This window comes from Cucurbita pepo, chromosome 1 (assembly GCF_057944985.1).
Source record: "Cucurbita pepo subsp. pepo isolate OVF chromosome 1, ASM5794498v1, whole genome shotgun sequence".
NCBI lineage: Eukaryota > Viridiplantae > Streptophyta > Magnoliopsida > Cucurbitales > Cucurbitaceae > Cucurbita > Cucurbita pepo.
Window position 1 is genome coordinate 20496056 of NC_141798.1, and position 27971 is coordinate 20524026.

General features: G+C 35.0%; 6 protein-coding genes and 1 pseudogene across 9 annotated transcripts; 2 read left to right on the plus strand and 5 right to left on the minus strand.

Annotated features, from left to right (window-relative positions):
• Positions 1-4605: 4605 nt before the first annotated feature.
• Positions 4606-6665, minus strand: LOC111787474 (WEB family protein At2g40480). The gene is made up of 2 exons (XM_023667445.2): positions 6318-6665; positions 4606-6080 (listed from the first exon to the last, which is right to left on the minus strand). Exons 1-2 carry the CDS (start codon positions 6558-6560, stop codon positions 4809-4811), a joined length of 1515 nt encoding a protein of 504 aa, XP_023523213.1. The 5' UTR covers positions 6561-6665; the 3' UTR covers positions 4606-4808.
• Positions 6666-8128: 1463 nt separating this feature from the next.
• Positions 8129-9456, plus strand: LOC111804354 (uncharacterized). Its single transcript, XM_023690205.2, has 2 exons — positions 8129-8875; positions 9300-9456. Exons 1-2 carry the CDS (start codon positions 8263-8265, stop codon positions 9302-9304), a joined length of 618 nt encoding a protein of 205 aa, XP_023545973.1. The 5' UTR covers positions 8129-8262; the 3' UTR covers positions 9305-9456.
• A 992-nt stretch (positions 9457-10448) lies between these two features.
• LOC111805747 (histone H4) lies at positions 10449-10968 on the minus strand. Its single transcript, XM_023691361.2, has one exon. It carries the CDS (start codon positions 10901-10903, stop codon positions 10592-10594), a length of 312 nt encoding a protein of 103 aa, XP_023547129.1. The 5' UTR covers positions 10904-10968; the 3' UTR covers positions 10449-10591.
• A 1094-nt stretch (positions 10969-12062) lies between these two features.
• Positions 12063-15019, minus strand: LOC111779162 (sororin-like protein). Of its 3 annotated transcripts, none has more exons than XM_023659358.2 (4): positions 14444-15017; positions 13949-14066; positions 13002-13062; positions 12063-12467 (listed from the first exon to the last, which is right to left on the minus strand). In XM_023659358.2, exons 1-4 carry the CDS (start codon positions 14817-14819, stop codon positions 12324-12326), a joined length of 699 nt encoding a protein of 232 aa, XP_023515126.1. In that variant the 5' UTR covers positions 14820-15017; the 3' UTR covers positions 12063-12323. The 3 variants fall into 3 exon arrangements, with proteins under 3 accessions (XP_023515126.1, XP_086978194.1, XP_086978198.1); XM_087122068.1 differs by having other exon boundaries at positions 13949-14071; positions 14443-15017; XM_087122072.1 differs by having other exon boundaries at positions 12423-12535; positions 13949-14071; positions 14443-15019.
• A 1210-nt stretch (positions 15020-16229) lies between these two features.
• On the plus strand, positions 16230-16991 carry LOC147794936 (uncharacterized). The gene is made up of 3 exons (XM_087117909.1): positions 16230-16386; positions 16468-16558; positions 16640-16991. The coding sequence occupies exons 1-3, from the start codon at positions 16338-16340 to the stop codon at positions 16764-16766; spliced, it is 267 nt and encodes an 88-aa protein (XP_086974035.1). The 5' UTR covers positions 16230-16337; the 3' UTR covers positions 16767-16991.
• A 3031-nt stretch (positions 16992-20022) lies between these two features.
• Positions 20023-21187, minus strand: LOC111790608 (transcription factor bHLH61). Of its 2 annotated transcripts, none has more exons than XM_023671590.2 (4): positions 20897-21187; positions 20656-20778; positions 20399-20566; positions 20023-20299 (listed from the first exon to the last, which is right to left on the minus strand). In XM_023671590.2, exons 1-4 carry the CDS (start codon positions 20972-20974, stop codon positions 20201-20203), a joined length of 468 nt encoding a protein of 155 aa, XP_023527358.1. In that variant the 5' UTR covers positions 20975-21187; the 3' UTR covers positions 20023-20200. The 2 variants fall into 2 exon arrangements, with proteins under 2 accessions (XP_023527358.1, XP_023527349.1); XM_023671581.2 differs by having other exon boundaries at positions 20399-20569; positions 20897-21181.
• Positions 21188-26104: 4917 nt separating this feature from the next.
• LOC111804573 (pentatricopeptide repeat-containing protein At2g33680-like) lies at positions 26105-27918 on the minus strand (annotated as a pseudogene).
• Between the last annotated feature and the right edge of the window lie 53 nt (positions 27919-27971).

Here is a 27971-nt window from a genome sequence, read left to right on the forward strand (position 1 = left end):
TTCACTGTTCTTAGAGGGAGCTGGTTGGGAAGTGGGTAGTTGACTACAGAAATACAAATTTAAATAATTAAATAATTAAATAATTTGAAATTTCGGCTGTCGTGACTTCAATTTTTAAGTTGCGTCTTTGTTTTATTCTTTTTTCCAAAACCAAAAATATATTAAATTACTATTTTTTAATCTTAATTTCAAAAATTATATATTTTTTTTTCTTTTCATAAATGCTCTTTTCAACGAAAGCTGTTCTTTCTTCGGGTTTGGTTGCTTGAAAATCAACATTTTTGTTTCTTTTCACACTAGGATTTGACCCTTAAAAGGAATGGATTTTGTAAACAACATTTTTAAAAGTTTTTTTCTTATTTAAAAAAAAATGTTTTCAAAATACACTATAAAATAATTTCTAAAATTCCCGAACATATTGAAATAGCATTTTTTAAATTTAAATTATTTTTTTTTCTCACGAAAATCTTTCTAATTAAATTAGGTTTAGAACTTTTTTGTTCGATCGTCATGGAAAGGACCCCATTGATATTATTGAATTTAAAGTATGACGTAAATACCACTTATGGAGAGAATTTGAAGAATTGTTTACAAAAAAAAAATAAATAAATAAATAATAATGAAGTTAAAGTTAAGGGATGAAGGAAAAAAAAAAAAAGATTATTGTTACGTTTCTATTTTTAGAATTTGGTTGGGGGTTTATTAATATAAATAATAGTGAAAACTATAGAAGATGGTACTTAGCTGTCCCTTCGTATAACATAATGTAGAAAATAATGATGAATCATTTAAAGGCAATGTGCTAAGATTGCATGTTGGGTTGAGTGACATCAATTTATTATTATTATTATGATTATGATTATTATTATTATTATTTTGCCTATGTGACAATGACACCCACAATAGAATATATCCTTCCCATCCTATGTGCCACAAAATAAGCTTAATGTATTAGTCCGTTAATGAGATTATTTGTAACAGTCTAAGTTCACCGTTAATAGATATTATCGATTTGACCTGTTATGTATCACTGTTAGCCTCATAATTTTAATACACGTCTTCTAGGAAGAGGTTTCTACACACTCATAAAGAATGTTTTGTTTCCCTCTTTAATCAATATGGAGCCCATGACAACAATACGTAACGGACCAAAACGAGCGAGACACTGCTAGCTATGACCTTGGACTGTTACAAATGGTATTAGAGTCAGTTATCAGACGATACAAGACACTAGTCGAAGTAAATCTAGGACCCTCTTCATAGTAGATGCATGTTAAAACCGTGAAGCTGACGACGAATATGTAACGGACTAAAATGGATTATTTATTAGGATGTTACATTTTTAATTCTCAATTTAAAGTTTAAATTCAATTTGGTCCCTAGATTTCAAAATGTTACATCATCACCATTGAATTTTGATTTTGGTTTCCATTTAGTCTCTATGTTGTAGGATTTTACACTTTTACCCTCAAGTTTTCACTATTCATGCTTACTTTTGCTCACAAAATCAGATCACTAATGAAAACTCAAAAAATAAAAAAAAAAAATAAAAAAAACATAAAATCTTCTGAAACATAGGAACCATATGAACACTAAACGCAAAGCTAAAAATATAACATTTAGAAATCTAAATATTAAACCAATACCGAAATCTAAAGAATTCATTTATAGACAACTATTTAACTATTTAAATAACGTACCAATCTCATCACTTACTATCATTAAACATACACAACAGATGAGATCGACCGAATTCCTAGCCCGTCTAAAGTAGTTGAACTATTAAAAAAAAAAAAAAAAAAACTATAGATTAGCATTTTTTATGTGCCAATCAAAGTGCTACTTTAACTCCCATCCTTTCACCATCAAAGTAATTGACCAATTGATGCATGGATTGATGGGTTACCAAAAGTTTGAAAGCTAATTCAACTATCCACTATTAATCATCTTATATTACAAGAGTTAAAGTTAAAAAGCAACAAAAACCACTATACTATACTATACTATACTAATCATTTAATTAATTAATTTGTCACACTTTGGCTAATTATATTTGGTCGGCACATATATAGTTAATTAGTTAATTGATATTTTATACAAAGAAATTTACAGATATTTTGTCTCAATCCCATATGCATGCTTTTCAGAAAAAAAAGCAAAAGCATTAAAGTTAGGTTAAAATATAAAAGGATAATGATTAATATATAATTAGAGGGAAATGATAAGCGTAATTAATCCAAAGTTCTTGGGACCCAGATCCAAACCCTTCTGCCCAATCTATAGCTGTAACCTAATTAATCGAATACTCATATAATCTCATTTTTTGGGGGTTTATTTAGTGAATTAATCATAATTAATTATAAAAGCGAGTTCATAATAGGGTTCGAAGATATTCTCCTCTCAAGATTCAATTTTTCTTTTTCATTTTTTGGGAATAATTTCACCACCCACAACAACAGCTGCCAAATGCTTGACACATAATATAATGCCTGTTTAATTTAATTTAATTTCATTTCATTTAATTAATTCACTTCAAATTATAATTTAATCCATCCCTAATTTTGTGCTAATGCTTTTATACGCCAGCCTAACATCCATTACTCTGAAATGGTGGCACGTGTAAATGCCACAAGTATTTAAGAAAAAGCCCCTTTTTTATTAATATAAATTATAAATTCTATTGTAGTAATTAAACAAGATTATCGTTAATGTAATCACATTTTTGAGAGATTATGGATAATTATGAGATTTTATTGGGTATTTATGTTGAAATTAATATGGAGGTGGATTGATGGTTACGTGTGACAAAGCATATATAACTTTATTTATCTTTTTAATTATTATTCATTGGGGAAAAGGGTTTTTGATTCATTCCGTGGGCATTTCAAACACATTTCCCACCAATCCCTAATCTTCCATTTAACCAAAACTCGATAATTAATTATCACCCAGACCAAAACTAAATTCACGAACATATTTGTCCAAAAAAAATACTTTCTCAGTTAACTTTCTTTGATAAGAGGTATCAAAGCAATGCCCTCTGACTTAGTCGTGGTCGGTAGGATAACAAGTAAAATCAAATTTAAAATCATAAAGACTTATCTTCAAAGTATGTTATACAACTAGTTCTGAGCTATTTTAATATTTATTTATATTAAGTTATTCTTTTCAAAAGTTTAATTTAATTTATAAAATAATTGATATAATTATTAATTACAGGTTTGGTCAATATTGTTCTTTAGTTGATATATTTTAATAAAAGAAAACTTTATTAAAAGATAAACTTTTCCGGTTATCTGTATGTACTGTTAAAATATTTATAACATGTTACTCATTTTTTAACTATTGAACTAAATCATATGGTAAATTAGTTGGGTTAAATTTATAAGATTAATAAGAAATATAAAAATGAAGAGTTAATAATAATTTAAGGATTATTATTGTTATTATTATTATTATTATTTTGAAGTAATAGAAACTAAATAAAAGATATGTTACAAATTATGCGGGAATATATAAGACTAGTTGGGTAAGTCATATCAAATTGGGAACTTTATGGATAATTATCACTTTTTTTTTCTTTTTATTTTTTTATTTGTACAATTTAATGGATATTTATGTTTAATTGATGGGTACGTGGGGGGAGCATATGTAACCTTTTATTGGGGAAGCCTATTTCATTTTATTCCACACCCATTTTTAAATTCTAATACATCTACCACATGTCACTAAAATAAATTTATATAATTTTAATTTTAAGAATAAATTAAATTCATATATGTTTTTTTATCTTAATAATAAACCAAACCAAATGATTTAATTTCTCTTAATCTTAGTATTCGTGTTTGGATACTTTTTGGATCGGAGGATATGGAAGTTTCAATTTTTAAGTTGGTAGAATGACACTTTAATATGTTCGAGTTATGTTTACCGTGATTTTTTTGCTAATAAATATTGAATGTGATTAATATTTTTAAGTTCGAAAGATAGTCGGGAGTGAGAATTCAAACATTAATGTGAGATTCCACGAACCAAGCATTCATTATAAGGGTGTGGAAACCTCTCTCCTAAACCCATTTTAAAAGATTGAGAGGAAGCCTAGAATGAAAAACGAAGACGATATCTTCTAGTGATAGGTTTGATTTGATTACAAATAGTATCAAAGCTAGATATTGAGTGATGTGCTAGGAAGAACGATGGGCCCGAATAAGGCATTCCTTATAAGGGTGTCTGGGTAAGTCTAAACAGGACAATATCTAGTAGTTTTAAATGGTTACAAATTGTACTAGAGCCAAATATCGGACGGTGTGCCAGCAAGGAACGTTGGGTCCTCGTTGGGCCTCTAAGGGAGTGGTGGATGGTGAGATCCCACGTTGGTTAGAGAGGAGAAAACAACATATTTCTCTAATAAGGGCGTGGAAACCTCTTTAGTTAGAGATGAGAAAACAACACATTTCTTATAAGGGTATGGAAATCTCTCCCGAACATGTTTTACCAATTGAACTATACTTAAGGTTGATTGAGGATTGTATTGGTGGATTGATAGACCAAATTTGTGTGGAAGATTGTGAGGAGAAAAAAATGGTAGAGCATGAACAGAGCATATGGCAACCAAAAGAAGAATAAATAAACTTCCAACAACAAACACATTAAACATCAACCAATCCCTCTAACAAAACCTCAAAGCAAACACTTAACAAGCAGTGATATCACGGTTGAAATGATTGAATATCACATAGTGGTATTATAAAACCATCACTCAAAACCCATAGACAACTAATGAATGAATAAATAGATACATACAGTGTTTATGGTTGTGGTTTTTTCTTACTTTGCTTCATCATGGGGAGAGCTATATGGATGAACCCAAACCTCTTTCTCTCTGTTGTGGGATTCTTTTGTTCCTTCCTATCATTCTCTGTTCTTGAAGGAAACCTTAGATCTTCTCTTAGCGCATGGAGATGGAGCATTTGACTCAAAGCAACCTTCTGGTTTTCACAATGGCTATCACTTCTTCCAATGTTTTCTCCGCTTAAACCTTGCTTCCTGCTTAGAACATCTCTCATGGAAATGGCAGATCTTAGAACAGGCTTTGAATCTTGATGAACAGATGGACGGTAATTGAGCGTAGGGTGGTAGTAAAACCCAGGCTCTTTGTTTTCTGCTACCCATTTTCGTAGAGTTTCTTCAGCTACTAGTTGATTTCTATTAGCAAGCTCAACTCTGTTTAGAGCTTCCTCCAAAGCTTTCTTACCAAGATTAAGCTCTTCTTTTGCTTCCTTCAACTTCTTTGCAATGGTCAATTTTGAAGCATTTGCCCCATCAAATTGATCTTTGAAGTTGAATACCATTGTCTCAGGCTCTTGCAGGGAAAACCCAGTTGAATACTCCATGCCACTTAGAATTTCAACCTCAGCTACAGCCACTGCCTCTGCTGCTCTAGCAGCCTCTTCCATCTTCCTGGCTGCTATCAACCTTAACTCAGCCGTCCTCAAACAAGCCTTCGTGCGCTCGTTCGCTGCTACCCCGGCGAAATAATCCGATATCGATCCACGCATTGGACTCAACTGAGGAGTATTGAATGAAACCTCAGATACATCTTTAAATTCAACATCATTAGTCACTTGAATTGGGTGATGCTGCTCATCCAATGTGGCTGTCCTACAAAACTTGGGCGCTGCCCTGTGTGGTCTCTTGGCCAGCAAGCTCTTCTCTCTATTCATTTTCCTATTCAGAGATTGAACAGAAGATTGAATGACACACAGATCATTTATTGTCTTTCCAAGATTCATTTTAGCTTGATTCAACTCCATTAAGATCATATCAGGGGATGGACATGAATCTCCTAACGTTTGTTCGTGATTGTTCATGATATCACCAAAACTTTCCTTGAAATTTGGGGATGGAAAGCATTTCAATGCTTCACTCCGTAGCTGCCTTTTCAATTCTTCCACCATTCTTTTTGTTGCACCCAGTTCTTCCAATACATCAAGTGTTTCCAATTCTTTCACAATCAGATCCTTCTCCAATTCTGCTGTTTCTTCCTCCATTCTCTTAATATCAAACCCCTCAATTCCTTGCTGCTTTATCATTAATAGTTCATCTTGAATTAGAAATCAATTGGTGTAAGATCATTATCTAAAACCATTTCATATATATATATATATATCCTTGAATTGACAGAGAATTCAAACTTCAACTAAACGAAAAGTCCAGAACATAAAAGAAACATGAAAAAAAAAACAGGATAAAAATTAAGGAAACTCATAAAAAATGGAGACAAATACCAAGGAGCAAAGGCATTAGTGGTTCTTTACCTTGCAAAAGGGTATCCATGGACCGCTTCCGCCAAACCGAGTGACGGCCTCTTTGACAGACCCGAATGGCGGGTTGGTGTCAATAACAGCTCTGAAATTCACTCGCCGAATCCCAGGCGGCGGAGTCGAAGCGCCACTTCCGGCGGGTCCGAGCCCAAATGGGTCGGAATCGGAGCCCATTTCGGGTCTGGTTTCGACTATACAAGGGGTTCGAGGTACTGTGGGGTCCGGTGGTTCCGCCATTGAAGAAGAAGGGGGTCTGGTACAGGTTCTGGTTCAGCGCGAAAGGGAATTTAAAGAGAATGTGGGTTGGACCTTCAGGAGACGAGTCCATGATCAGAAACTATAATGCTTCCTGGAGGAGTAATGGGTGCAGTGATGATGGTGTTCTGTGGGGACCGATTCTGCAACTCCGAGTGCATAAAGTCCACGTGGCTGATTTTAATTTGTGGAAGTAAGAATAGTCAAAGAAAAATGATAATTATAATTAATAATGGATTACTTATTTTTAAAGAAAACAATTATGAAAAAAGGGAAAATAAGGTGGCATGTGCCATATTTGCTTTTCTAAATCCATTAATTAATGAATTAATTATTCAACAACTAATAAAATAATTTAAAATATATTATAAAGGATGAATTATTTTAAATATTGAATTATTTTATAATGTTAAGTTAATAAATTATGATTTTTTTTTAAACCGTAAATTAGGATATCTTTAATTATATCAAAAGTGGCTAATGATTCAAGTAATTGCATGTTTGGGGGCAAAAGCTGTGGCCATGGGAGGAAGAAGAAAATAAATTGATGAATTTGGATATATATATATATAGCTTTTAATTAAAATGATTATAAAAAAAACAAAATAAAATAAAATAAAGGAAATAAAAAGGCCATAAGAGCATGATTGCGGCGAGTGTCCTTATAGCTTTTTCTCAACCAACCAATTTCCTTTTTTTTTTAATTTATTTTTCATTTTTAACCGCAAATTAGTAATAAAAAAACACTAATAATATCAACTAATTATTTTAGCTTTTGACTCAAGAAATAAATTACATTAAATATATTTTTACCTGTTAAATGGCATGAAAACCAGACCATTTTAGAAGCATTTTTTCGTGACAAAAACATTTTTGTCGTTCCAAAAATATTTGAGCTTTCATTTTATTGAACATTCATCCACCGACTTTATATAATATTGTTCAATTTTTTGCAAAATCGAAAAAATTATTGGTGGGTAAAGAATGAGCTTTAATTAGAGCATTCCGATGGGTATTCTTTGATGCGTTCGATCTAATAATTGTTACACATTAATGTTCTTATCTACCTATATGTGGACCACCGTATTCTTTTTAAAGCCTTATGAATTTTTCATCCGTTTAATGTTTACCAATTTTTATAATTTCATACCATTAATACCAAAAAATGAGCATACATATTTAATTAATATTTAAACCTCCAACATTCGAATTAGCTCAAATAAAATATTGGATAATTACATATAGAGTTAAATTAAACAATTTATTTAAAATATTTAAAATATTAGACCATCTTTAATCATCCCCTCTCTTCCACAACTGTGTTGCCAGCATGCCCTCTTTAATTTCTTCGTTTGCAAATGGCCCCATCTACTCTGCCCTTATTAAATTCTTTACCCACATATTCACCCCAAGAAAACTCATAATTAATATTCACCCCAAGAAAACTCATAATTAATATTCACCCCAAGAAAACTCATAATTAATATTCACCCCTTTAATTAATTTAGTAAACAAATATTAATGTTACTAAGCTGGTTCCCCTAAAGACAAAAGCCTGATATCAACATTTATGTGTGACAACTTCAAGGCTTAGTATACAGTAAGTAAATTGGATATAATAATGGGAATTGGATCTTGAAATCTCTCACATCTCTGCAACAACAAAGCTCAGATCTCTTTCACGATGCAAACTCGAAACTACGACCAAATCTCTCAAAAATCACTCGAAATCAAGCATGAAGATAATAGATTCTTGTCGAGGGCTGTGTCAAATGAGGCTAATTCCGCCGCTAACTCCTCTTTTAGAGTGTATTACGGCGGCGCTGCCGGTGCAATTCCGTTCAGATGGGAGTCCCGTCCCGGCACTCCAAAGCATACTTTCTCAGAAACATCAATCCCTCCTCTTACGCCGCCGCCGTCTTATTATTCTTCCTCTTCACATTCTACCTCCAAGGCCTCTTCCCAACCAACCCTTTTGAGCTCTATTTTTCCCCGGCGAACTTTGTCGTCCTTCTCCGCCTCTTCCTCGTCCTCCTGTTCCTCACCGTCGCCATTCGTTAGACCGAAATTCTTTAAGCGTCGTCGTCGCCACTCGTTGGATTCTCAGAGCTTGCCGTTGGAGTATAACGACAACGACAACGACGGGGAGGAGGCGGTGGGGAGCTCCAATTCTCCGACGTCGACATTGGGGTATGGTGGTTGTTCGGGTAGGGGATCATTTTTGGGAGGTTGCTACCAGTTAGTGAGCGTGAAGAATGCTTTGTTGACCATTGTTGGGCATGGATCTACAACACGAGGTACTCTTAATTAGTACACATAAGCTCTTCATCTCTCATTGTGTGTGTGGAGTGAAATGCTATATTGTATGAACACAAAGTTGAATGCATATCTCATGGTTAAAGCAAATATTTTCATTTTTGACTCAGTAACCACGAATCTTTCTAATAAGCCTCGTACCAATAGAGTTGAGGTTCATTATTTATAAATCAGGATCAATATTTAATTAATCGATGTGAAACTCCTCTTCCAACAATCAAATCCTATGTAATAATTGGGTTTTATAATAGTCTCGTAGCATTTCAGTTCTATAGATGAAATAGAGTAACTTAGATATCGAACATTAAGTTCGAATTGATTGGGCCGAAAGCGTTATCTGCGTCGGACCGGGAGGGAGAGGAAACCAAGTGGGAGAAAGTAATGAGAATAAGAACTGAAATGCAGGGTAATAAAAACTGAAGTCAGGGGATGCCGTGCAGTTGCAGGAAGATGAGAAATTAATGTTGAGAACTACAAAGAAGCTATGATCAAAAAAGGGTAGAATCCACAATATTTATCCTTATTCATTTTAAATAATTACATATTTATTTTCGCTGCCTTTTATTCATTTCTTACTCATTAATCGAAAGATAAAAATATGATTTCAAAAATTTTCCACCATCTCTAGTTCAAATTGTGAAATCGAAGTTTATTACATTTTCAACTATTAATGAGTTGAAATATTGGATTTCATTCTTCATTTTCTCTTAACTACCCATAATAATTTCACTTTAATTCTTGAACAATTTTAGTTAAATCACTCTTTTTAGGGAGAAATTAATATTTTGCTACTTATGTTTTGTAGTTGATTTCATTTTAATTTGCTTTCTTTCACATTTATAAATTTAAAATTCGTCCTCCAAAAGTTATATCATGAAATGTTTTATTAATATGCGAACATTTAGTACAAAATATGCTTTGCTAATCGTTCAAATCATTAAATTTCGTGAAAAGAAAAATTGAAACAATCAAACAAATGAAATAAAATAAAATAAAATAAAGACGCTCAAAAAGATGTTAATTAATAGCTGTCTTCCATGTGAATTTTTTTTCATACGGGTGTAAATTCGACGATACGGCAAAGAAGTTGTTTACGCGGGAAGTCATGTCGCTCGTTGGATGGTGTGTTAAATCTGACGGTCAATAATATTTATCCGCGTGAAGCAATCGCGGATTGTGCTTTTGAAATACGTTAGCAATATTCCTCGAGCAGCCGAGAAGCGGGAAGCGAAAAAGGCTAATCAATTTCAAAGCGACTAATTTCCAGTATTGAAGTTTTCCAGATTTTTTATATTAACAGTTTACAGCCTTCATCTATCGAAGAAGGCGTAATTAAAGTTTGTGGCTGCTAATCCATGTTGGTAATCGTTTGAATGTTTCCCACCACATCTACAGGGAGACCAAGTCAATCCACAATTTTAGGAACAGATTTCAAAAGCGGTTCATAAGCTCAAGATTATTTTCTCCGATTAGCAGTAGGTCCTAAGTTTCTAGGCTAGAAGAAACGACTCGTTCTATTTCCAGATCTCGACGAACATCTCAGAAGGAGCATAATTCATGAATCGAGTAGTAGTACCATTTCTAAATAACCGAGATTAAGTTACAGAAGTTCCAAATAAGAAACAACAATGAGAAAACTAAAAAGGAACCAGATCTAAAGGCGAGATCTAAAACCTTTCGTGTAGTTAATCTATTACCTAACCTCCGAAACCATACAAAGTCCTTCCCTGCCTTTTCAAGGCATACACCACATCCATAGCGGTGACGGTCTTCCTTCTGGCGTGCTCTGTGTAGGTAACAGCATCACGAATAACATTCTCGAGGAAGATCTTCAAAACACCTCTGGTTTCTTCATAAATCAAACCACTGATACGCTTCACACCGCCTCTACGAGCCAAACGGCGAATAGCAGGCTTCGTAATACCTTGAATATTATCTCTCAAGACCTTCCTGTGACGCTTAGCTCCTCCTTTCCCCAACCCCTTGCCTCCCTTTCCACGGCCAGACATTCTCGAAAATGAATTAGAAGTGTATGCGATACGACTAAATGGAGGTTTTGATTTTGGTGAAATGAATAGGAGATTGGGTTTGAATTTATAGTAGAGTCAATCTCCAATTGAACGCGCGGCCGTTCGTTGGATTTTGTGATGAATTCGACGGTCAGGAAGGCCGATCCGCGTGAAAGGTTCGCGGATTGTGCTTTTTAATGTGAAGTGAAGTGAACGAATTGTGTAGATGAAATTTCTAGCGCGCGGCGGCGGGATGTATCAAATTTTGTGGACTAAAAAAAAAACTTAATTAATTAATCGATCATAAATTATAAAATTATTTAAATTAATTATGTAATTATAATAAATCAATAATAATTTTTAAAATTTTTAATTGATTTTGACAAAAAAAAATTATTAAATAAATGAATTACTTATTTATTACGTATCCCAAATATGGGAAAGCCCAATTCACATGGGCCGAATAGATCCAAGGGTGGGCTAGGCCCATTGGGTCTATATGAGCCCGATTAGTCTTAGTTGAACCCAATTAGCTAAATCTTGGGCTAGGTTCTAGCGGTTGATTTCACTCGTGCGATCGGTTTGAGCCTCGCGAGCCCACTGATTCTTGGTGCCAGCAACGTCGCTAAGATGCTCGCGGCAAGAGCCCAAATTATCGAACTTTTATTCGTTCTTACGTTGAATTATAGGAGGCAGAGAAGAGCGAAAGGGGCGACGCCGCAAACAGCCTAGTTTATGAAGCCAATCTGAGGCTGAGAGATCTTGTCTATGGCTGCATGGGCGCCATTTCAGCTCTCTTCAACACCAAGTTCAAACTTAAAAAGCTGAGCTCACTGCTATTAGAACTGAGATTCTGAAGTACAAATATAGAGAACATATAATCCCTTCTCCTTCTCCCTCTTCCTCTTCACACATCATTTTGATTTCCACAGCCCCCCGTCGACTCCGCCACATTCTCAGCCGCCAACTCTTTCTCCGTCGTCATCGTCATCCTCCATCGATTCCCTGCCCATCATCAGTACTACTGCCCCTGAATTTAACCCCATCTCAATCCAACATTTTCGTCTTACTTCGACCATCTATTCCCTGCCCATCATCATTCTTTTCCATTCCGTTTGACATTAAGTTGAAAGATTACCTGAAGTATATGCAATTGAGGTGACAGAAAAATAAAACTGACGGCGACCAGCAACCCTATCATACTTATTAAAGCATATACACTCAATCGATCGTCCAATTCAGATATCGTAAACTCGCAAAAAGCTAACATATGCTAAGGAGTTGGGGAAGAAAACAGCACCTGCATTGAATGACGAGTTGACCAAGCCGTTTCTATGAGTCTAATGAACTTTACAGCTTCACACCATACACACTACTAGAATTATTACATTGCCTATGCTTCTCCAAACTATATACCAGTCTACTCTGAATCGGATGATTTAGCTTCCTCCACTAGCAGTTCAAATGCATCTACTTCTGAAAAGTATGCTTTCTGCTTCTCAACAAATTCCCGTGGAAGCTCAATCTTGGATTCATCTTCCCCATATATGGCGCCACGCTGCCTCTGCCCATAATAATAAGCGCTCATTAGTACAATTTGTTGAACTATGATTTCAGATTCTTACTACCTGACTGATAACATTATGTCATAATATTAGTAAAAGTAAGGCTACCAAAACTGAGGAGCAGTGAATTTAATGTCTAAGACTGAAATGAGGGCATTGTCAGCTGTGTCGTTCCAAGTAAAGAATAATCTATACAAAGAACCAGAAGTCGGTCTCTAATCAATTAATAATCTCCTAGAAGATTGCTAGACCTCCAATTACTAGAGTTTATGCAAATAAGGGTAAAAGGGAGAATTCGCTTCCTAAAAATATAAACCAAGACTATGAGTACCGTTCATACAATGGTACCAATTAATGGGGAACAGAGATCATCAGTTGTGGTATAGATAAGCACAGATAAAATCATATTTCTTAGAGAAATGTCAGGACACAAAATTTTCTGACTAAAGAGTAATAAGACAAGGATAGAAGTATGCCCCGAGTATAGTTTGACAGATTAAAAGAATTGTGAGTGCTATAATTTTTAGACGGACCTTTCTATAAGGAACAGTCCTCGCTCTGGATGGGCTACTGTCTGCAGCTCTTTTCTCACCCCTACATAAAAGATAAAAGCAAGGGAATTATTTACAACCGAATGAGTAATAAACTGAAAATGAGGGATTAGGAGACACATTTCTTGTATCCATTAACCCAATTCTTTCCAGATACATTGTAGCATAGGTATTATCTGTTGTTAATCATGACTCTCCACAATGATATGATATTGTCCACTTTGAGCATAAGCTCTCATGGCTTTGCTTTGGGATTCACCAAAATGCCTCATACCAATGGAGATAGTATTCCTCACTTATAAACTCATGATCTTCCACTAAATTAACCAATGTGGGACTCACTCCCAATAATCCTCAACATTATCATCACTCATGCCCAACTATCTTAAATTTATCTTTGTCCATTTAATTATAAAATTAAAAAAATTGGCCATTAAGAAGCCAAACAATCATTCGATTAGAAAGATGAAAGCCTCAACAGACTAAAGCTATTCATCCTAAAGCAGTCAAACAATTGAAGCCCAATCAACCTATCACCAACAATAAAACAGAAAATGGGTTGATAAAACCTAATTTAGGGGGTGCCATTTTTTCCTTAATGTAGATAAAGTCAGAGTAACCCAAGATCCACCAGAATAGTAATTGCTTAAACGGTTAAATTTTACTTCGAGAATCAAAGCAACGCATAAACCAGGATAGATAACTGTTTAGTTTTTCCAAAAGGCGGGGCATGGGCAGGCCATGAAAATTATTGCAGAGAAGGAAAACTACTCCTTTGAAACTTCAGAACCATTGAATGAATGCCATTAGTCACATAAATAACATGGTAAACTCTCATTCGGTATTCTGAACCAACGACTAAATCACACTGATTTCAGAAGTTCAATCTATTAAGCGTATCAGAGATTGAAAAGTGCAAAGAGATTTACCGAGTTAGAATTTTCGATGCAGTAGAAAAAATAAATGGTGCAGCTGCTGTCTCCGTGCTCTTCCTTCTATTCGCAGGGTGCCTTCGACTGTAGAATGACTGGGGCTCCGGAACACGATCTGTTCTTGACATAAAAAAAAAGTAACGTAAAATCCAGAGTCAAACAATTTAAAAATTGAAGAGAGAAAAAATTCCCATATTGAAGTTCTTATTTCATATAACCATACATACAGAAGAATAGTCTCCCACAGGCAGAAATTCCAACTCCGCACACGAACTTAACACAATAACAAAAAATCCCTCCAACTCAAAATTCTTAACAATCCCCAACATAAGTACTCCTTAAATTACAAAGTAGTATTTCCCGAATTCCTATTTTAAGCAAATAGGGAGTAACAGTTACAGAAGCTTAGAGAATCAGTAATTCAAACTAAAAGAATTAAGGGCCAAACAGCAAAATCAAATCAAATTAGTGAATACCAGAAAGTATAATTACCTGAACTAGACGGCAAATCAACAAGCCGGGAAGGAGTAGAGACTTCTGCAGGAACACTACTGGAACTAGGTTCAGTAGGAAGAGAATCAGAACTAGGGTTTGATTCCGCAGGAGGAAGATTAGAGCTAGGTTGTGTAGGAAGAAACTCAGAACTAGGGTTCGAAGCTTGCAAATTAACGGATGTAGATGCAGACGCAAAACTTGATACACCTTCCTTCTCATTGTTAAGAACATCCTTAACCGCGGATTTAACTACACGTTTGCGAGGTTTGATTGCAGCAGATAAGTTCGAAGCCGACGATTGCGAAGAGAGTACGGTATTCGTACAATCCGCGAGCGGTTTTCGAACTCTGAGATTTCGTTTCTGAGATTCCATCTCCTACCCCTACCAGTTTCACAGAGGGAGAAGAAGGTATTCTCTCTTCTTCATGGTGAAGACGATGCGACAATGAACTCGAACGGATGAAGTTGGCGGTGACGCTGGCGGGAAAATACTGTTTCAACTCGAAACTTCGACGGGAAGATTTGCAAGAGCTGTGTTGTTGGCCGTGAACTGAAAAGGAAGCACGGAAACTCCGCGTTTGTGGGGAATCTTCTGGTTGGCGTCCAATGGGCCAACATTATGGGCCTTACAGTATGTTTGGGCTTAAAATCATGGGCCTCGCCTCATGGATCCATACCTGTGTAAATTATTTAAATTATTAAATTTCAGTATTTAAATAAATATTTGATTAATATTAAACATTATTTTTCTTAGATCTGATTACGGTACCAAAGTAGAAAAAAGAATTATTAAAAAAAAGAAAAATAAATCCGGAGAAATTAGATCTCAATATTTGTTGGGTATATAATATTTGATTAATATTTATTAATTGAAAAGCATGTGAAAAAGGTTAACTGTATCAGCACCCCTAGTTTCCTACAAAACCACATCTCAAAGCAAAAAGGTTATTGGGATTTTGAATTTATGCTTTTTAGGTCCTTGTTTGGTAATAGGATTTCATTTACCTAACTTACCTATAACAAATTAAATGCGTAAATCTTTCTATAGCAAATGTGTTTTAAAATTATTAGGCTGAAGTCGATTATAACAAGCTAAAACAAACAATATTTGTTAATAGTGGACTTAGACTATTACAAGTGGTATCAGAGTATAACACCGAATGGTGTAATGTCCTAATCATTATTACGTTGTATTAAGTCATTAATCAGCTGATTTTATGTTTTTTTACCTGAACATCATTATATAGAAATAGTTTTTAAAATATTATTTGGGTTTTAATAATTAATTCCATAAAATACACATAAACAAAATAACGATTAATATGGTATAAATAATTTTAAAAATTATGTTGGAAAAATGTGATGATCTAGATATAAAATATAATACAAATATTTGAAATCGTGTTAGGTGGAAAATCAAATTTAAGAAAAAAAAAACATGGATACTACAGCTATATATGGTAGCCCAACAAAATATCTATATTCCTTGAATTTATTTATTTATTTTCATTTCTAATATTGTATATTTATTGGTATTGTAGTCAGCTAATATACATACAAAATCTAATGCTGTTAACAAAACGTGGGTAAAATTGCGGCTGGTAACATTAAAATTAAAAAAGGAAAAAAAAAAAAGAAAAAATGTACCACGTGGATTGGTGGAGAGGCGTATCCAACGGCTGAGAGTGAGAGATGAGAATGATTGGGGAATTTGGCAGAGGAAACCGGCAACGCAGAGCCTCTGGTTTGGAAGAAAAACAGAGGATTCTGTGTGAAACCAAGGGGCTTGGGGCCACATGTTCAGCTACACCACTCATTATTTATAAAACGCTTCCTTCCTCATTGTAATCTGCGCTTAGTTCAGTGATAAACAGAGTAAAAAACATCAAGAATGGAAGCCATTCAAGCTTGGATTTCTGAACACAAACTCACCAGCATTGGTTTGTCTCCTCCTTTCAAGCATCCTCTGTTTTCCTTCTATGTTCTTTCCCATAACATTATATATGAATTTTTTCGTGTAGGAGCTCTGTGGGTGTCTGGGATTGGAGCCTCGCTGGTGTACACAAGATCAAGAACTCCCCTGAAGCCAAGTCTCCGGCTTATCCATGCCAGGTAAACACACGATATCATTCAATGGAGACCATGATATCCATTTTTTTCGTTAAAACTGAAATGGGTTATCTTATTTTATAGGATGCATGCTCAGGCTTTGACATTGGCGGTTCTTTCCGGCGCCGCCGTCTACCACTACTACGAGAAGGAGAAGAAATCCGTCGCCGACCGAACCGAGGTTTCCGCTTCCGCCGTGCCGGGGAAGTAGGATTGGCGGCGCACCGGGACGGAAAGGGAATGGATTAGCTGATGACGTCGGGTTCATAGGGGATCAAATCAGTTTGTGTGAATGAAATGAAGGATATTAAATTTGATCCTTTTAATTGATGTGTCTGTAGCCGTAAGTGGCAGAGCTTTATGCTCGATGTCGGCGAATTATTAATCCTTAAATAAAATAAAATAAAAAAGAAAAGAAAAGAATGAGTTTATATAACTCTTTTAATTTTTTATAAATAAAATAATAGGAAAATAATTTATTTAATTAACTACAATTTTAAATAAAAATAAGCACACAATATTCATTAATAAATGACCAACTTTGACTATCCTTCGACACCTATAGCTCAGAGTCAACCATATCCTAGATGGCTTGATTTGGGCTAAAATCTTAGTGGGCCTTGGATGGAAATAATAGCTAAACGGAATCATGACATGCCGAAAGGGTATTATCGGTAATCCCACAGACAGTGATACAATGAATCATCGGAGCTGAAAGGGAGCTTGAGAAGCTACTTGATGACGAAACATTATATTATATTGGAATGTTTGTCCCCGACAGCCTCCCATAGGAAGAAACTAAACAAAATGAAAGGAATTATGAATCTTAACGGCGCAAGGTTGATGAAGATCATGACGTGGCTGGTGGAGTACTGTTGGAAGTCTGTCGGAAGAGGTGGCTGCCGGCTCATTTAAGAAATAGTCATGACTTTATAATCAAATAATATTCTCCCTACTGGAATGAGACTTTCAGAAAAGTCACGAGAGCTTATGCTTAAAGTGAACGATATCATACTCATGTAGAGAGTCGTGTTCTTCTAAGAGAAAAAGATGATGACATGGCTGCCGGTGGTGTTTAAGGAAGAAGAAGGAGAGAGAAGGTGGCGCTTAAGAGAGAGAAAACAAAGCTCTAAAAAGTAGTCAAAGGAGAGAGAGAAGAAGAAATTTTGGAGAGAAAAATTACGGTTGCTCGAAGGAAGGAAGAAGATAGAAGGAGAGAGAAGAGAAGGATATGCATATATATATACACATACCTATAAATACATACATATATATATATATATACACATATATATATATATAAACACATATATATACATACATATATAAGTTTAATAATTAAAAAGTCTGAAAAAATTAGAGGAAAATTAATATAAATACTTTTATGAACTTGACTAGACTCGAATATAACACAAACCGAACTTCACGGGCAAAAAGTTAAATTTCTCGAGAGTTTAACGTGTTTTCAGACAATTATTCGTTGGGACCATTGCCAAAAACGCTCTTAATTTTTGTATAATTAATGAGAAGTCACGTGTGATACGTTGATCCAATATAAATATCTGTCGCATCTTTCTCATAATTAAATTTAAAATTTTATAATAAGTTAGTTTCAAAGTAACCTCCAATTTTTAAAATTTTTAATAGGTTAGTTAAAAGACCAAAGTTAAAATTTTGTAAAATTTTAAATCTTAAATGACCTTCCAAAATTTATTAATAGGTCGGTCATGGGACCATATGAAATCTTGTAATAATTTTATTACAAAGTGATCTTGAAAGATTCATTAACATTTGAAATCCTTAGACCTTCCAAGATTTATTAATAGATTAGTTATGGGACCATATGAAATTTTAGTGAGTTGTCTAGTGAATATTAGTTGAATCAAACAATAATGAATCCAATTAATAAATCTCTCGTCAACATAATTTATTAAAGTCATCTCAAAATATAAAAAAATATAAAAACTTAAATAATAAGTAAAGATAAGATTCAATTTAATTAATTATTGTTGATAATATTTAAAAAAACGTGTATTCGATTATCCCTTAAATAAATAAGATTCGTCCAATTCAATTTCTCCTAAAATATAATAATATATATATTTTTTAGTTTAAATCTAATTTTGAAAATTATGTTATTGTATAGATATTTGATAGTGAGTAGGTAAATTAAAGATGGGAAATATATATATAAATATAAATATAAATATAATTGCACCGACCAGTATTTAAATTATTTAACCAAAGTGGTAGCTTCTAATGGCATTGTGGTAGGGGGTAATAGGGTTAGCTAAGAAGGTTTATAATTTAATTATTTTCCACGCTGTCCTTTTCAATATGGGATCCTCTACTACTACAAAATCCTATTAATTTATATATTAATTTCAAATATATTCCATGTTTCCGGGAAATGAACTCACCATCATATGCGTATGTTGCATATTTTCAACCCTTAAATAATTACTCCTAATATTTTTTTTATATCATAAAATATTTATTTATTGATTATATCCGTTTAGGTTCGAAGTAGACACTATTATTTTATTGTAGATATATATATATATATAGAGTGTTTATATCTAATGACTACACAATTAGGGAGGGATTTTCACACTCTCCAACTAATATGGGATCTCACAATCCATTCCTTTTGAAGCCAGCGTTCTTGCTGACACTCGTTCGTCTCTCTCTTCAAGACCTCTAGTAATACGTCGAGTCACATTATTGAGAAAGAATGAAAAAGAAATGAAAATTGTGAAGGGAAAAGAGAGGATATAATTATGGAGAATAATTTTGTTTGTTTGTATGTTGATGAGGCTGGCGTTTGGCACAGAGCATATGATATAGGATGGAAAAAAACAGGGATCTGTAATGAGAGTGAAAGAGAGAGAGAATTTTAAAGATGGCAACCAAAATGAAAATTTGTCGTCAAATATACTCTTTTCACGTGAAATGTTTTATTTTTTGTTTTTTTATATTAATTTTTTGTTAATTTTCCATTGTTCTTCTTTAAAAAAAAAAAAAAAAAAAAAACTATTGTTCTTCTTCGACCAACATCCTTCAAGAACTAAAATATATCAACAGTAAAATTATACCCATAATGTTGGAAATCAACCAAAAGAATTAAAAACCTTTGATTTTTAATAAATTACATATTTTTCTCTAATTTTTTTTTTTTTTATTTACCTTTGTTCTACGTACTTTGCTGAAATGATATGAATTTTGCAATGATGAAAAATTCCTCATCATTTACAACCCACAGAACCAAAAAAAATGTTCCTTTTTTTAAGGTACTTTAAACTTTCTCCCTCACCCTCTTCGTACTTCGCCTCCAAAAGTGACACCTTTCATGATATTCGAAAACCTATGCGCATTATTCTTGTGGTAAAACTTACGAACTCGGATAATAAATTACAAGCAAATAAAAAAAAAAAAATAGTTTATCCGATTGATATCGATAATATTCCTTGTTGCTGCAATGGTTGCCATTCACTTTATTTTCCTTTATTTTCCAGAACCTTAATCAATCGGTTTTTCCATTGATTAATTTTTACACATTACAAACACAAAGAAGTTAAGAACAATAAATAAAAAAAAAAAACGCCGCGGTTCGGAAAAAGTTGGAGAAATTAAGGATGTTTTTTTTTAATCTTGTTCACCGTTTTGGCTCCAGCTCTTTATAGCTTCAACTACAGCTTCTTTCACAGCTTGAGCATCCATGGCTTCCTCTCCTTGTTCCTCAATCTACAAAAACACCAACACCCCCATTAAACAAAAACAATTCAATTATGCATGAAAGAGTTATATATATATATAGAAAGATGAGGGTTTGGAAAATCTTACTTCTGCAAAAGCTTGTAATTGGAAAGTATCAGTACAGGAAACCCTAGCTTCAAGAACATTGAGCCCCAGCTCTTCGAAGGCTTCTAATATTGAGACAAGGAGGCCTTGACAGCTCTTTTCTGAGAATACATTTATAGAAAATCCCTTTACGAGGGCTTCCACTGTGACCTGCTATAACACATACCAACAAAATTATGGGTAAGTTTTTTTAATTTTGTATTAACAAGAAACCCCAGATTGGAAAATTGTATTAATACCATGGGATGATTTGGGTGGATTGAATTTTGAACTGTTGCTATATCTTGATTCAATCTTTCTACTTTCTGCTTTAGCTCCTCGATGTATTTTGATGCATCCACTATAATCGAGCCCTTGTTTAGCTGCCACAGAACACACAAAGCCAAGCTTTCTTTGAATTCCCAGATTTGATATGAAAAGAAAAAGAGATGAACAGATGAACAGAAGAACAGAGATTGAGATATGGGAGAAGGAGATTACAGCATGAGAGTTGGTAATAGAACGAAGTAATTGAAGCTTTTCATGCAAAGCGGCCTTCTTGTGCTCTCTAGACACCATGGATTCAACCCTTTTGTTTCTGTCTCTCTCTCTTTATATCTTTTTCAGGCTTCTTTTTCTTCTTCTTTTTGCTATTTTTTGGGGGTTTTTTCCCTCAGGGAAAAGCTCTCGAGGGTGTGTCTTATAAGGGCATGAAGAGGCCTTAAATCTATATGATCTTCTGTATGCTAGCTTCCCACATGACTGCATCGCCTTCTCCTTTACAACCAAATAATAAAATACCATTCTGCCAACTGTTCCACTTACTAAACTACCCTTCTCTACGCCATTTTCATTTTAAACTTAAACACCATCTTTAATAATAACAAGTGTACTAGCTTTACAGTTTGTACATTCAAAACTAATCACAGCTTAAATCTTTGTTAAAACACTAATCAACCCTAATGTATTTGGGAAGAGAGAGAAGATTATGGGGGCAGAAATGGAAAATAAAGAAAGGGGCTCGTGAAGGTTGCGGATGGGAGTGAAAAATGGGCATCGAAAGAAGTGAAGGCCAAGGAAGCAACCAAAGCATGTTTAGTTGTGAGTTTTGAATGCCTCCAAACACTCCTCACGGGGGACATCTTTTTTCCCCCTCACCCTTCCCTTCCTTTTTTTTCTCTCTCTCCACCGCACGTGCCCCTCTGCATTCCCTTCATACACATACTTGCCTATTCCAACTTCTTATGCATTCACTTGTGAACATAACATTATTTCCATCTTCTTGGAAATTGCAATTAACCCCCTCCCTCTTATGTATAAGTTAAGACACCAACGGAACCACATTTTGTAACAGCTCAACTCCACCACTAGTAGATATTGTCTATTTTAACCTGCTATGTATCGTTGTCAACCTCATTATTCTAAAACGCGTCTACTATAAGGAGAGTCTAGTCCTACTTTGATCAGTGCCTTGCTACATCTAGTGACTTGTTCTGAGACTATTTGTAACAGCCTAAACCCACCCCTAGCAGATATTCACTTTGGCCTGTTACATATCGTCGTCAGTCTCACGGTTTTACAACACGTCTACTGAGAAGAAGTTTCCACACCCTTGTAAGAAAATGTTCATTCCCCTCTCCAACCGATGTGGGATCTCACAATCCAAGGCACTAGTCGAAGCAGGACTAAATCCTGTCTATAATAGACGTGTTTAAAATCGTGAGGTTGACGACGATGCGTAATGGGCTAAAGCGGACAATATCTACTAGTGGTGGGCTTGGGTTGTTAAAAATAGTATCAGAGTCAATCATCATGCAGTGTGTCAGCGATGATACTGGTCCCCAAGGGAAGTGGATTGTAAGATCCCACGTCGGTTGGACAGGGAACTAAGCATTTCTTATAAAAGTGTGGAAACCTCTCACCAATAGACATATTGTAAAACTGTGAGGCTGACGAAGATACATAAAAGGCCAAAACAAACAATATCTACTAGTAGTAGACTTAAACTGTTATAGGTATTTTATTGTCATATATTTTAATCGCATACATTAATACATGCATATACTTCTAATTAGAGGTGTATATATGTATACGAAAACATAGTGTATAAAAAAGAAATGTAACATCACGAGAAGCGAATGAAAAGATTGCATTATATAAAAACTTATAGAAATATTGATGAATATTGGTTGGGAGAATTGTTTGGAGTGGTGAGAGACAAATAAGGTACCCACTCCCTATTCACATGTGTGCCCCTTAATCATTACAACAATACAATACACACTACACACGAACCCTGCTCCTACACTTGTCCCTTCCCTTTCCTTTATTTTCCTTCATTTTTTTCAAAATTTAATTCCCCCAAATTTATTTTTAAGTTATCAAAATCTAAAATTAATATTAGTTTAAAATAATAAAAGTGAAGCCAAATTAAAAAAAAAATTATTTGATTTGATCCTTCACATGGCTTCCTTTCTTAGCTTCTCCTACAGTGTTCTAAAACCAAGTAAACCAAACAAACCCTCCCTCCCATAATTCCCTCTACACAATAATGCACACACCCATGTCCATCACACACATACTTCCAAACCTCCCTTACCGATTATTACATATTTGTCTCTCACCTTACTCTTCCTTTTCTTTCAATGTTATCCACATATATCTTACTCCCTTTTTATTATATATCATATGATGCCTAATATTCAATAAATTAAACTTAAGAAATTGTCATCTAGCTCCAAAACCACTAGGATAATTGAATTGCTCAATTATGTCTATTAATTAGCTTCATTATATATAAACTTTGCATTTCAAAACCCAACCATACCCTAAAACTATAGGTACTTAAATCGGAAACATTTCCCGTGACATATTCTTCATCTAACTTAAGAAATAGATTTAAAGAGTCTATTAATAACTAATCTAGAAGGTTAGAATGTAAAATCAATCTGTACTCGTTTCACCTAATAGTTTCGACTTTATTTTCTAATTTCTGTATATAAACATAATATTATCCGTTTTGTGGAGGAAAGGTATAGGATTCTTGTGACTTGCTACAAAAGGTCACGTGAGTTGCACTTGGGTAAAGTACATTCACATGCAAATGTACAATGGAAACAAAACTTAATAAAAGTAAAAAGTTTTCTGATAAGTGGCTCTCTTGTTCACTTGTGGCCGAAGGAGGAGTATTTTTGGTAGGTAAGAATGTATACAAGGATAATATAAGCTTTGGTTGGGCCAGTATGTTCAATAACATCATATATATATATACTTTATGACCATATGATATAAACCCAGATGCATCAATAAATATCAGGAGAGAATGTGAATAAATATGTAGGAAAATGGAAAGTGGAAAAAAAAAGAAAAAGTGGGTTTGAAGCAGAAAGGAGAGATTTGAAAAGGGTCGCTCTCAAAGAGTGGTCGTCAGTCTTAGAATTGTAGCCAGCTACTCTGTTATCGTCAGCTTGTAATGCTGGGACAGGATATGTATATATAAGCTTATGACAGACAGCTATATAAGTTTTGTTTTTGTATATTCAAACCCAGCATCTTCTTTCTTTTCCTCAGTTATATATTTAATGAAGCATAAAATTAAGGTGAATAAATCTGTATAAGCAGCAACAAAATGAAAAATGTATAGCATTGAGTTTAGAGACGTACCATATTGTTGATGCCCCACTGATGTTGACAGAAAGATTTGAACATTTCAGGTCACGGGGGCGGTTTCAACGCTTGGAGATGGATACATATATGTATGTATATGTATATATATGTGCGCGCACTGGAAGTCGGTTGTCCCATCTTCTTCACATGTTAAGGAAGTAGGCATATAAATCCAGCAAAAGGACCACAGATAATGGCACTACAAGCAAGCAAGCAAACACTGCGAGGGCCATACCCACAAGACATTTCATAAAACAGCCTTTCAACTGTTGTGTCTCGTTATTGGTTTTTGGATAGTCCCTGAATGGCACACAATTTTCCCCCTCCCCCATGCAACTCACTTTCCCCCTTTTTTCTTCTTCAACCCCATAAACAAGGAGCCCTATTTCCTCTTCCTCTCTTCGCTTCCGACCTCGAGGCATCCAAAACTCCACCTCTTGCATTAATCTTCAGAAAAACTCTGCTCCATTTGCTCCAAAGTCAGCTCTGGTAGACAACAAGAGTTTCAGGTCATTAAAATCTGGAACCTTGACCCAGAATCATGGAACCATAGATGATATGTCAATAGTAAATATAAGCCAGGTAGAATGTAACAATTAAAGGCCACTGCTAGCAAATATTGTTTTTTTTTTACTTTCCTTTTGGAGCTTTCCTTCAAGGTTTTAAAAACGTGTCTGTTAGGGAGAGGTTTCCACATCCTTATAACGAATGTTTCGCTCTCCTCCCCAACCGATGTGGGATCTCACGTAGAATATTGTGATACTTCTAAAGACAAGGATTGACTCACTAAATGCATTATCTAAGACAGATACTGTTTTTGAACAGTAGTTTTGTTTTACTGATATGCCTGGGGGGTCTGGGTGACATAGACCAGTCTTATGACACCTACAAAGCCTAGTGAGGTTATTGGAGGGGAAGAAGAAGCATAGTAACGAGTTATGAGAGATCAGGCCAAAATGTTTTATTTCAGTTATCACTTCACTGCAGCTGAACCCAATAATTCAAGAACAATCAAATTCCTCTTATGGTAAAAAGGAAAATGTAACAATAATAACAATAAGTTAAAACAGTATTACTCATTTCAGCTAATTCACGGGAGAAACAGTAAATAGTTTCTTGGCATGATAAATAGAATTCAGGAAATAAAACAACTAGGCCATGTTTCCAAGGGAAAATAAAAGACAAATTTAGAGAGTTAAAACAAAAGTAAATCAGAAGGAGAGAGAAAAGAGAAATGCCTTCATTTCCACTGCTGATGATTTTGAGAAATATCTTACCAAACTTATTCATGTAACGTAACGATAAATTTTACTGCTTCGAGCATGACAAAGTTCAGTAGACCCCAGTAAAATCATAAGCAAAAAGGCTTTATGATTCCAAATTAGCACATCATAACGATGCATTATTATGAAAGAGGTCAAACTTCTGATAACCTTCACCCAACATAGCAATCATATTGTCAAAAAGTAAAAGATTTTCATAGAACCGAGCATTGATCCGTGGCGCTTTTTATCATTTCCATAACCCGAATCGTTATTCTTCCTTATCTAATGAAGTACAGCATCATACATATTTCAGAACCTGCAGGAGTTGAATGATGCAGAGAATCATATCTGTAAGTCCTATATCATTTAGCCACCAAATTTAGTTCTTAAGCACCCTTTTGCCTTCACTGTTTAATTTGATCTCTTTGGCTGAAGCTTTTTTTTTCCCCTATGAATTTGGTCGAATGGACGGGGGATACCATCTGTATCCGTATAACTTATCTGAGGTAAACATCTTACAGCCATAACTCAAATCTAGTACATCCTCCAAAGAATTGGCCTTCAACCTAAACTCTTCTAGCTTAGCATAAATTTATCTTTTTCTGGATGCTGTTGGCCACCTGCATAAAACTTAGCTTATAAGAGTTAGCTTATAAGAGCGTGGAATAAAAGAAACATTCTTTATAAGGGTGTGAAACCTCTCCCCAGCAGATGTCTTTTAAAAACTTTGAGGGAAAGCCCAAAGAGGACAATTTAGGCTAGCGGTGGGCTTGGACTGTTACACTAAGTCATCTTTGAAACTCCCTGACTAGATGTAGGTGTTGGATAAAAGAACATAGGTAGCTGAGTTTTTTGCTCTAAAACAAAGCATCTCCTGAGAAGCAAGTTCTTCCAATTCAGCATTACCATGAACCCTACATGTTCCCAACAAGGTCTGCCAAACCATTTCATTGGGCTCTATGGGCATCGTGCTTACAAACTCCATTGCATAGTTTAGATGTCCCACGCGACTTAAGAGATCAACAACACAGGAATAATGCTCCATCTCTGGTACCACCATAAGTTTCCTTCATTAGAGTGAAGTACTGTAGGCCTTCCTCTACCAGACTTCCATGGCTACATACAAATAGAACACACAAAAAAGTAACAGCATTGGGCTCCATACCTAACTGCTCCATCCTTCTAAAGAATCAAAGAGTGCCCTCCACAATATCGTGTTGAGCATGACCTGATATTATAGCAGTCCACGAAACTGTATCGGCATTAGAGATTCTATCAAAAACCTTCTTTCGCCTCAGCCAGACTGCCGCATTTGGCATACATGTCAATCAGAGCACTTTCTATGCATTTTGTCCATATCCAAGTCAACCTTGCAGGGGATACCATGGACTTCTTGTGGACGTACTCGAGTAAGCAAAGGCTGGCACATGAAACGAGCATGCTAGAAAATGAGAATTGATTGGGTGTAAAGCCTTCTCTTCTCATATTTGAGAAGATTTCTAATGCTTTGTCCCATTCAGAACATTGAGAATAAGCAGTCACCAGGGTGGTCCAAGGTACTAAATCTCTTTCTTCCACCCTGAAAAAAAACCTTCCTTACATCATCCAGCGATCCACGTTTAGCATACGCATTAGCCACTGCATTTCAGATACTTATATGATTCACTTCCAATCCTGATTTTATAGCCTGGGCATGAACCTTCTTTCCCGACTCAGCTATGGCGTTAAATACACTACAATAAGTGTAATGGTCCAAGTGTATGTCATTTTGACACATTTTGGCAAATAATTCCAAGGTTTTTTCATTACACTCACTCTCTATAAATACCCAAAATCATTGCATTCCGCGGGACGTTAACCCGACAATTTGTAAAATGAGGGTCAAAGATGGATCTGCCTCTTGCAAAGATCTACATTTAGAATGCATATCAACAAGAGTATTGGAGTCCACACCTAACTCTGAAGCAAAATGGCTAACTTCTTTTGCCTTGCTCACGTCTCCTAACATACCCATAGCTTTTGCAATGCCAATAAACGATTGTGCATCGGGTGTTACTCCTTCTCCCTTCATTCTGAGAAAATGATCACATGCCTCTGAGTAAAGACCATTTAATGTGAACCCCGAGATCATGGCATTCCACGAGACTACATTAACTTCAGTCATGGTGTTAAACACCTTGAATGAATCCTGAATCTCTTGTAACCTTGCATACATATTAAGAAGAGCAGTATACACAAAAGAAAGAGATGCAAAGCCTCTAATAACAATCTGGGATGAACCATTTTGCCCCTCCAAACCAAGATACAAGAATATGCAAACTGATCTGGAAAAACTCCCTGACTCTGCATTTCGCAGAATTACTCAAAACCAATCGAGGAAAAAATCATTATCGAAAAGATATCTCTCTGGGACATTTGATCAAACAGGTGGCATGCAGCACCAATATCGGAGCATTTCGAGTGAGCGTGAGCAACAATATTAAGCAAGACCAGAGAATCATGGTTTTAAAATTTCGATCTTAACAAAAACACATGAACAGTCTTGGCTTGTTTCAGAAATCTTACGTCCACACAATCACGCAGGAGGCGTTGGTGTTAAAGCTAAATTCCTTATCTGTCAAAAATTTGTAGCCATTACGAAAATA

Excerpts from the sequence above, each read along its gene's own strand:
- LOC111787474 (XM_023667445.2), bottom strand. The coding sequence starts at position 6,560 with ATGGCGGAACCACCGGACCCCACAGTACCTCGAACCCCTTGTATAGTC. Across the intron at positions 6,081-6,317 it reads CATGGATACCCTTTTGCAAG|CAAGGAATTGAGGGGTTTGA; the intron begins GTAAAGAACCAC and ends ATGATAAAGCAG.
- LOC147794936 (XM_087117909.1), top strand. The coding sequence starts at position 16,338 with ATGGAAGCCATTCAAGCTTGGATTTCTGAACACAAACTCACCAGCATT. Across the intron at positions 16,387-16,467 it reads ACACAAACTCACCAGCATTG|GAGCTCTGTGGGTGTCTGGG; the intron begins GTTTGTCTCCTC and ends TTTTTCGTGTAG. Across the intron at positions 16,559-16,639 it reads CTCCGGCTTATCCATGCCAG|GATGCATGCTCAGGCTTTGA; the intron begins GTAAACACACGA and ends CTTATTTTATAG.
- LOC111805747 (XM_023691361.2), bottom strand. The coding sequence starts at position 10,903 with ATGTCTGGCCGTGGAAAGGGAGGCAAGGGGTTGGGGAAAGGAGGAGCT.
- LOC111790608 (XM_023671581.2), bottom strand. The coding sequence starts at position 20,974 with ATGGTGTCTAGAGAGCACAAGAAGGCCGCTTTGCATGAAAAGCTTCAA. Across the intron at positions 20,779-20,896 it reads CTATTACCAACTCTCATGCT|CTAAACAAGGGCTCGATTAT; the intron begins GTAATCTCCTTC and ends GTTCTGTGGCAG. Across the intron at positions 20,300-20,398 it reads AATTACAAGCTTTTGCAGAA|ATTGAGGAACAAGGAGAGGA; the intron begins GTAAGATTTTCC and ends GTGTTTTTGTAG.
- LOC111779162 (XM_087122068.1), bottom strand. The coding sequence starts at position 14,819 with ATGGAATCTCAGAAACGAAATCTCAGAGTTCGAAAACCGCTCGCGGAT. Across the intron at positions 14,072-14,442 it reads GATTTGCCGTCTAGTTCAGG|AACAGATCGTGTTCCGGAGC; the intron begins TAATTATACTTT and ends TTTTATGTCAAG. Across the intron at positions 13,063-13,948 it reads GCATCGAAAATTCTAACTCG|GGGTGAGAAAAGAGCTGCAG; the intron begins GTAAATCTCTTT and ends TCTTTTATGTAG.
- LOC111804354 (XM_023690205.2), top strand. The coding sequence starts at position 8,263 with ATGCAAACTCGAAACTACGACCAAATCTCTCAAAAATCACTCGAAATC.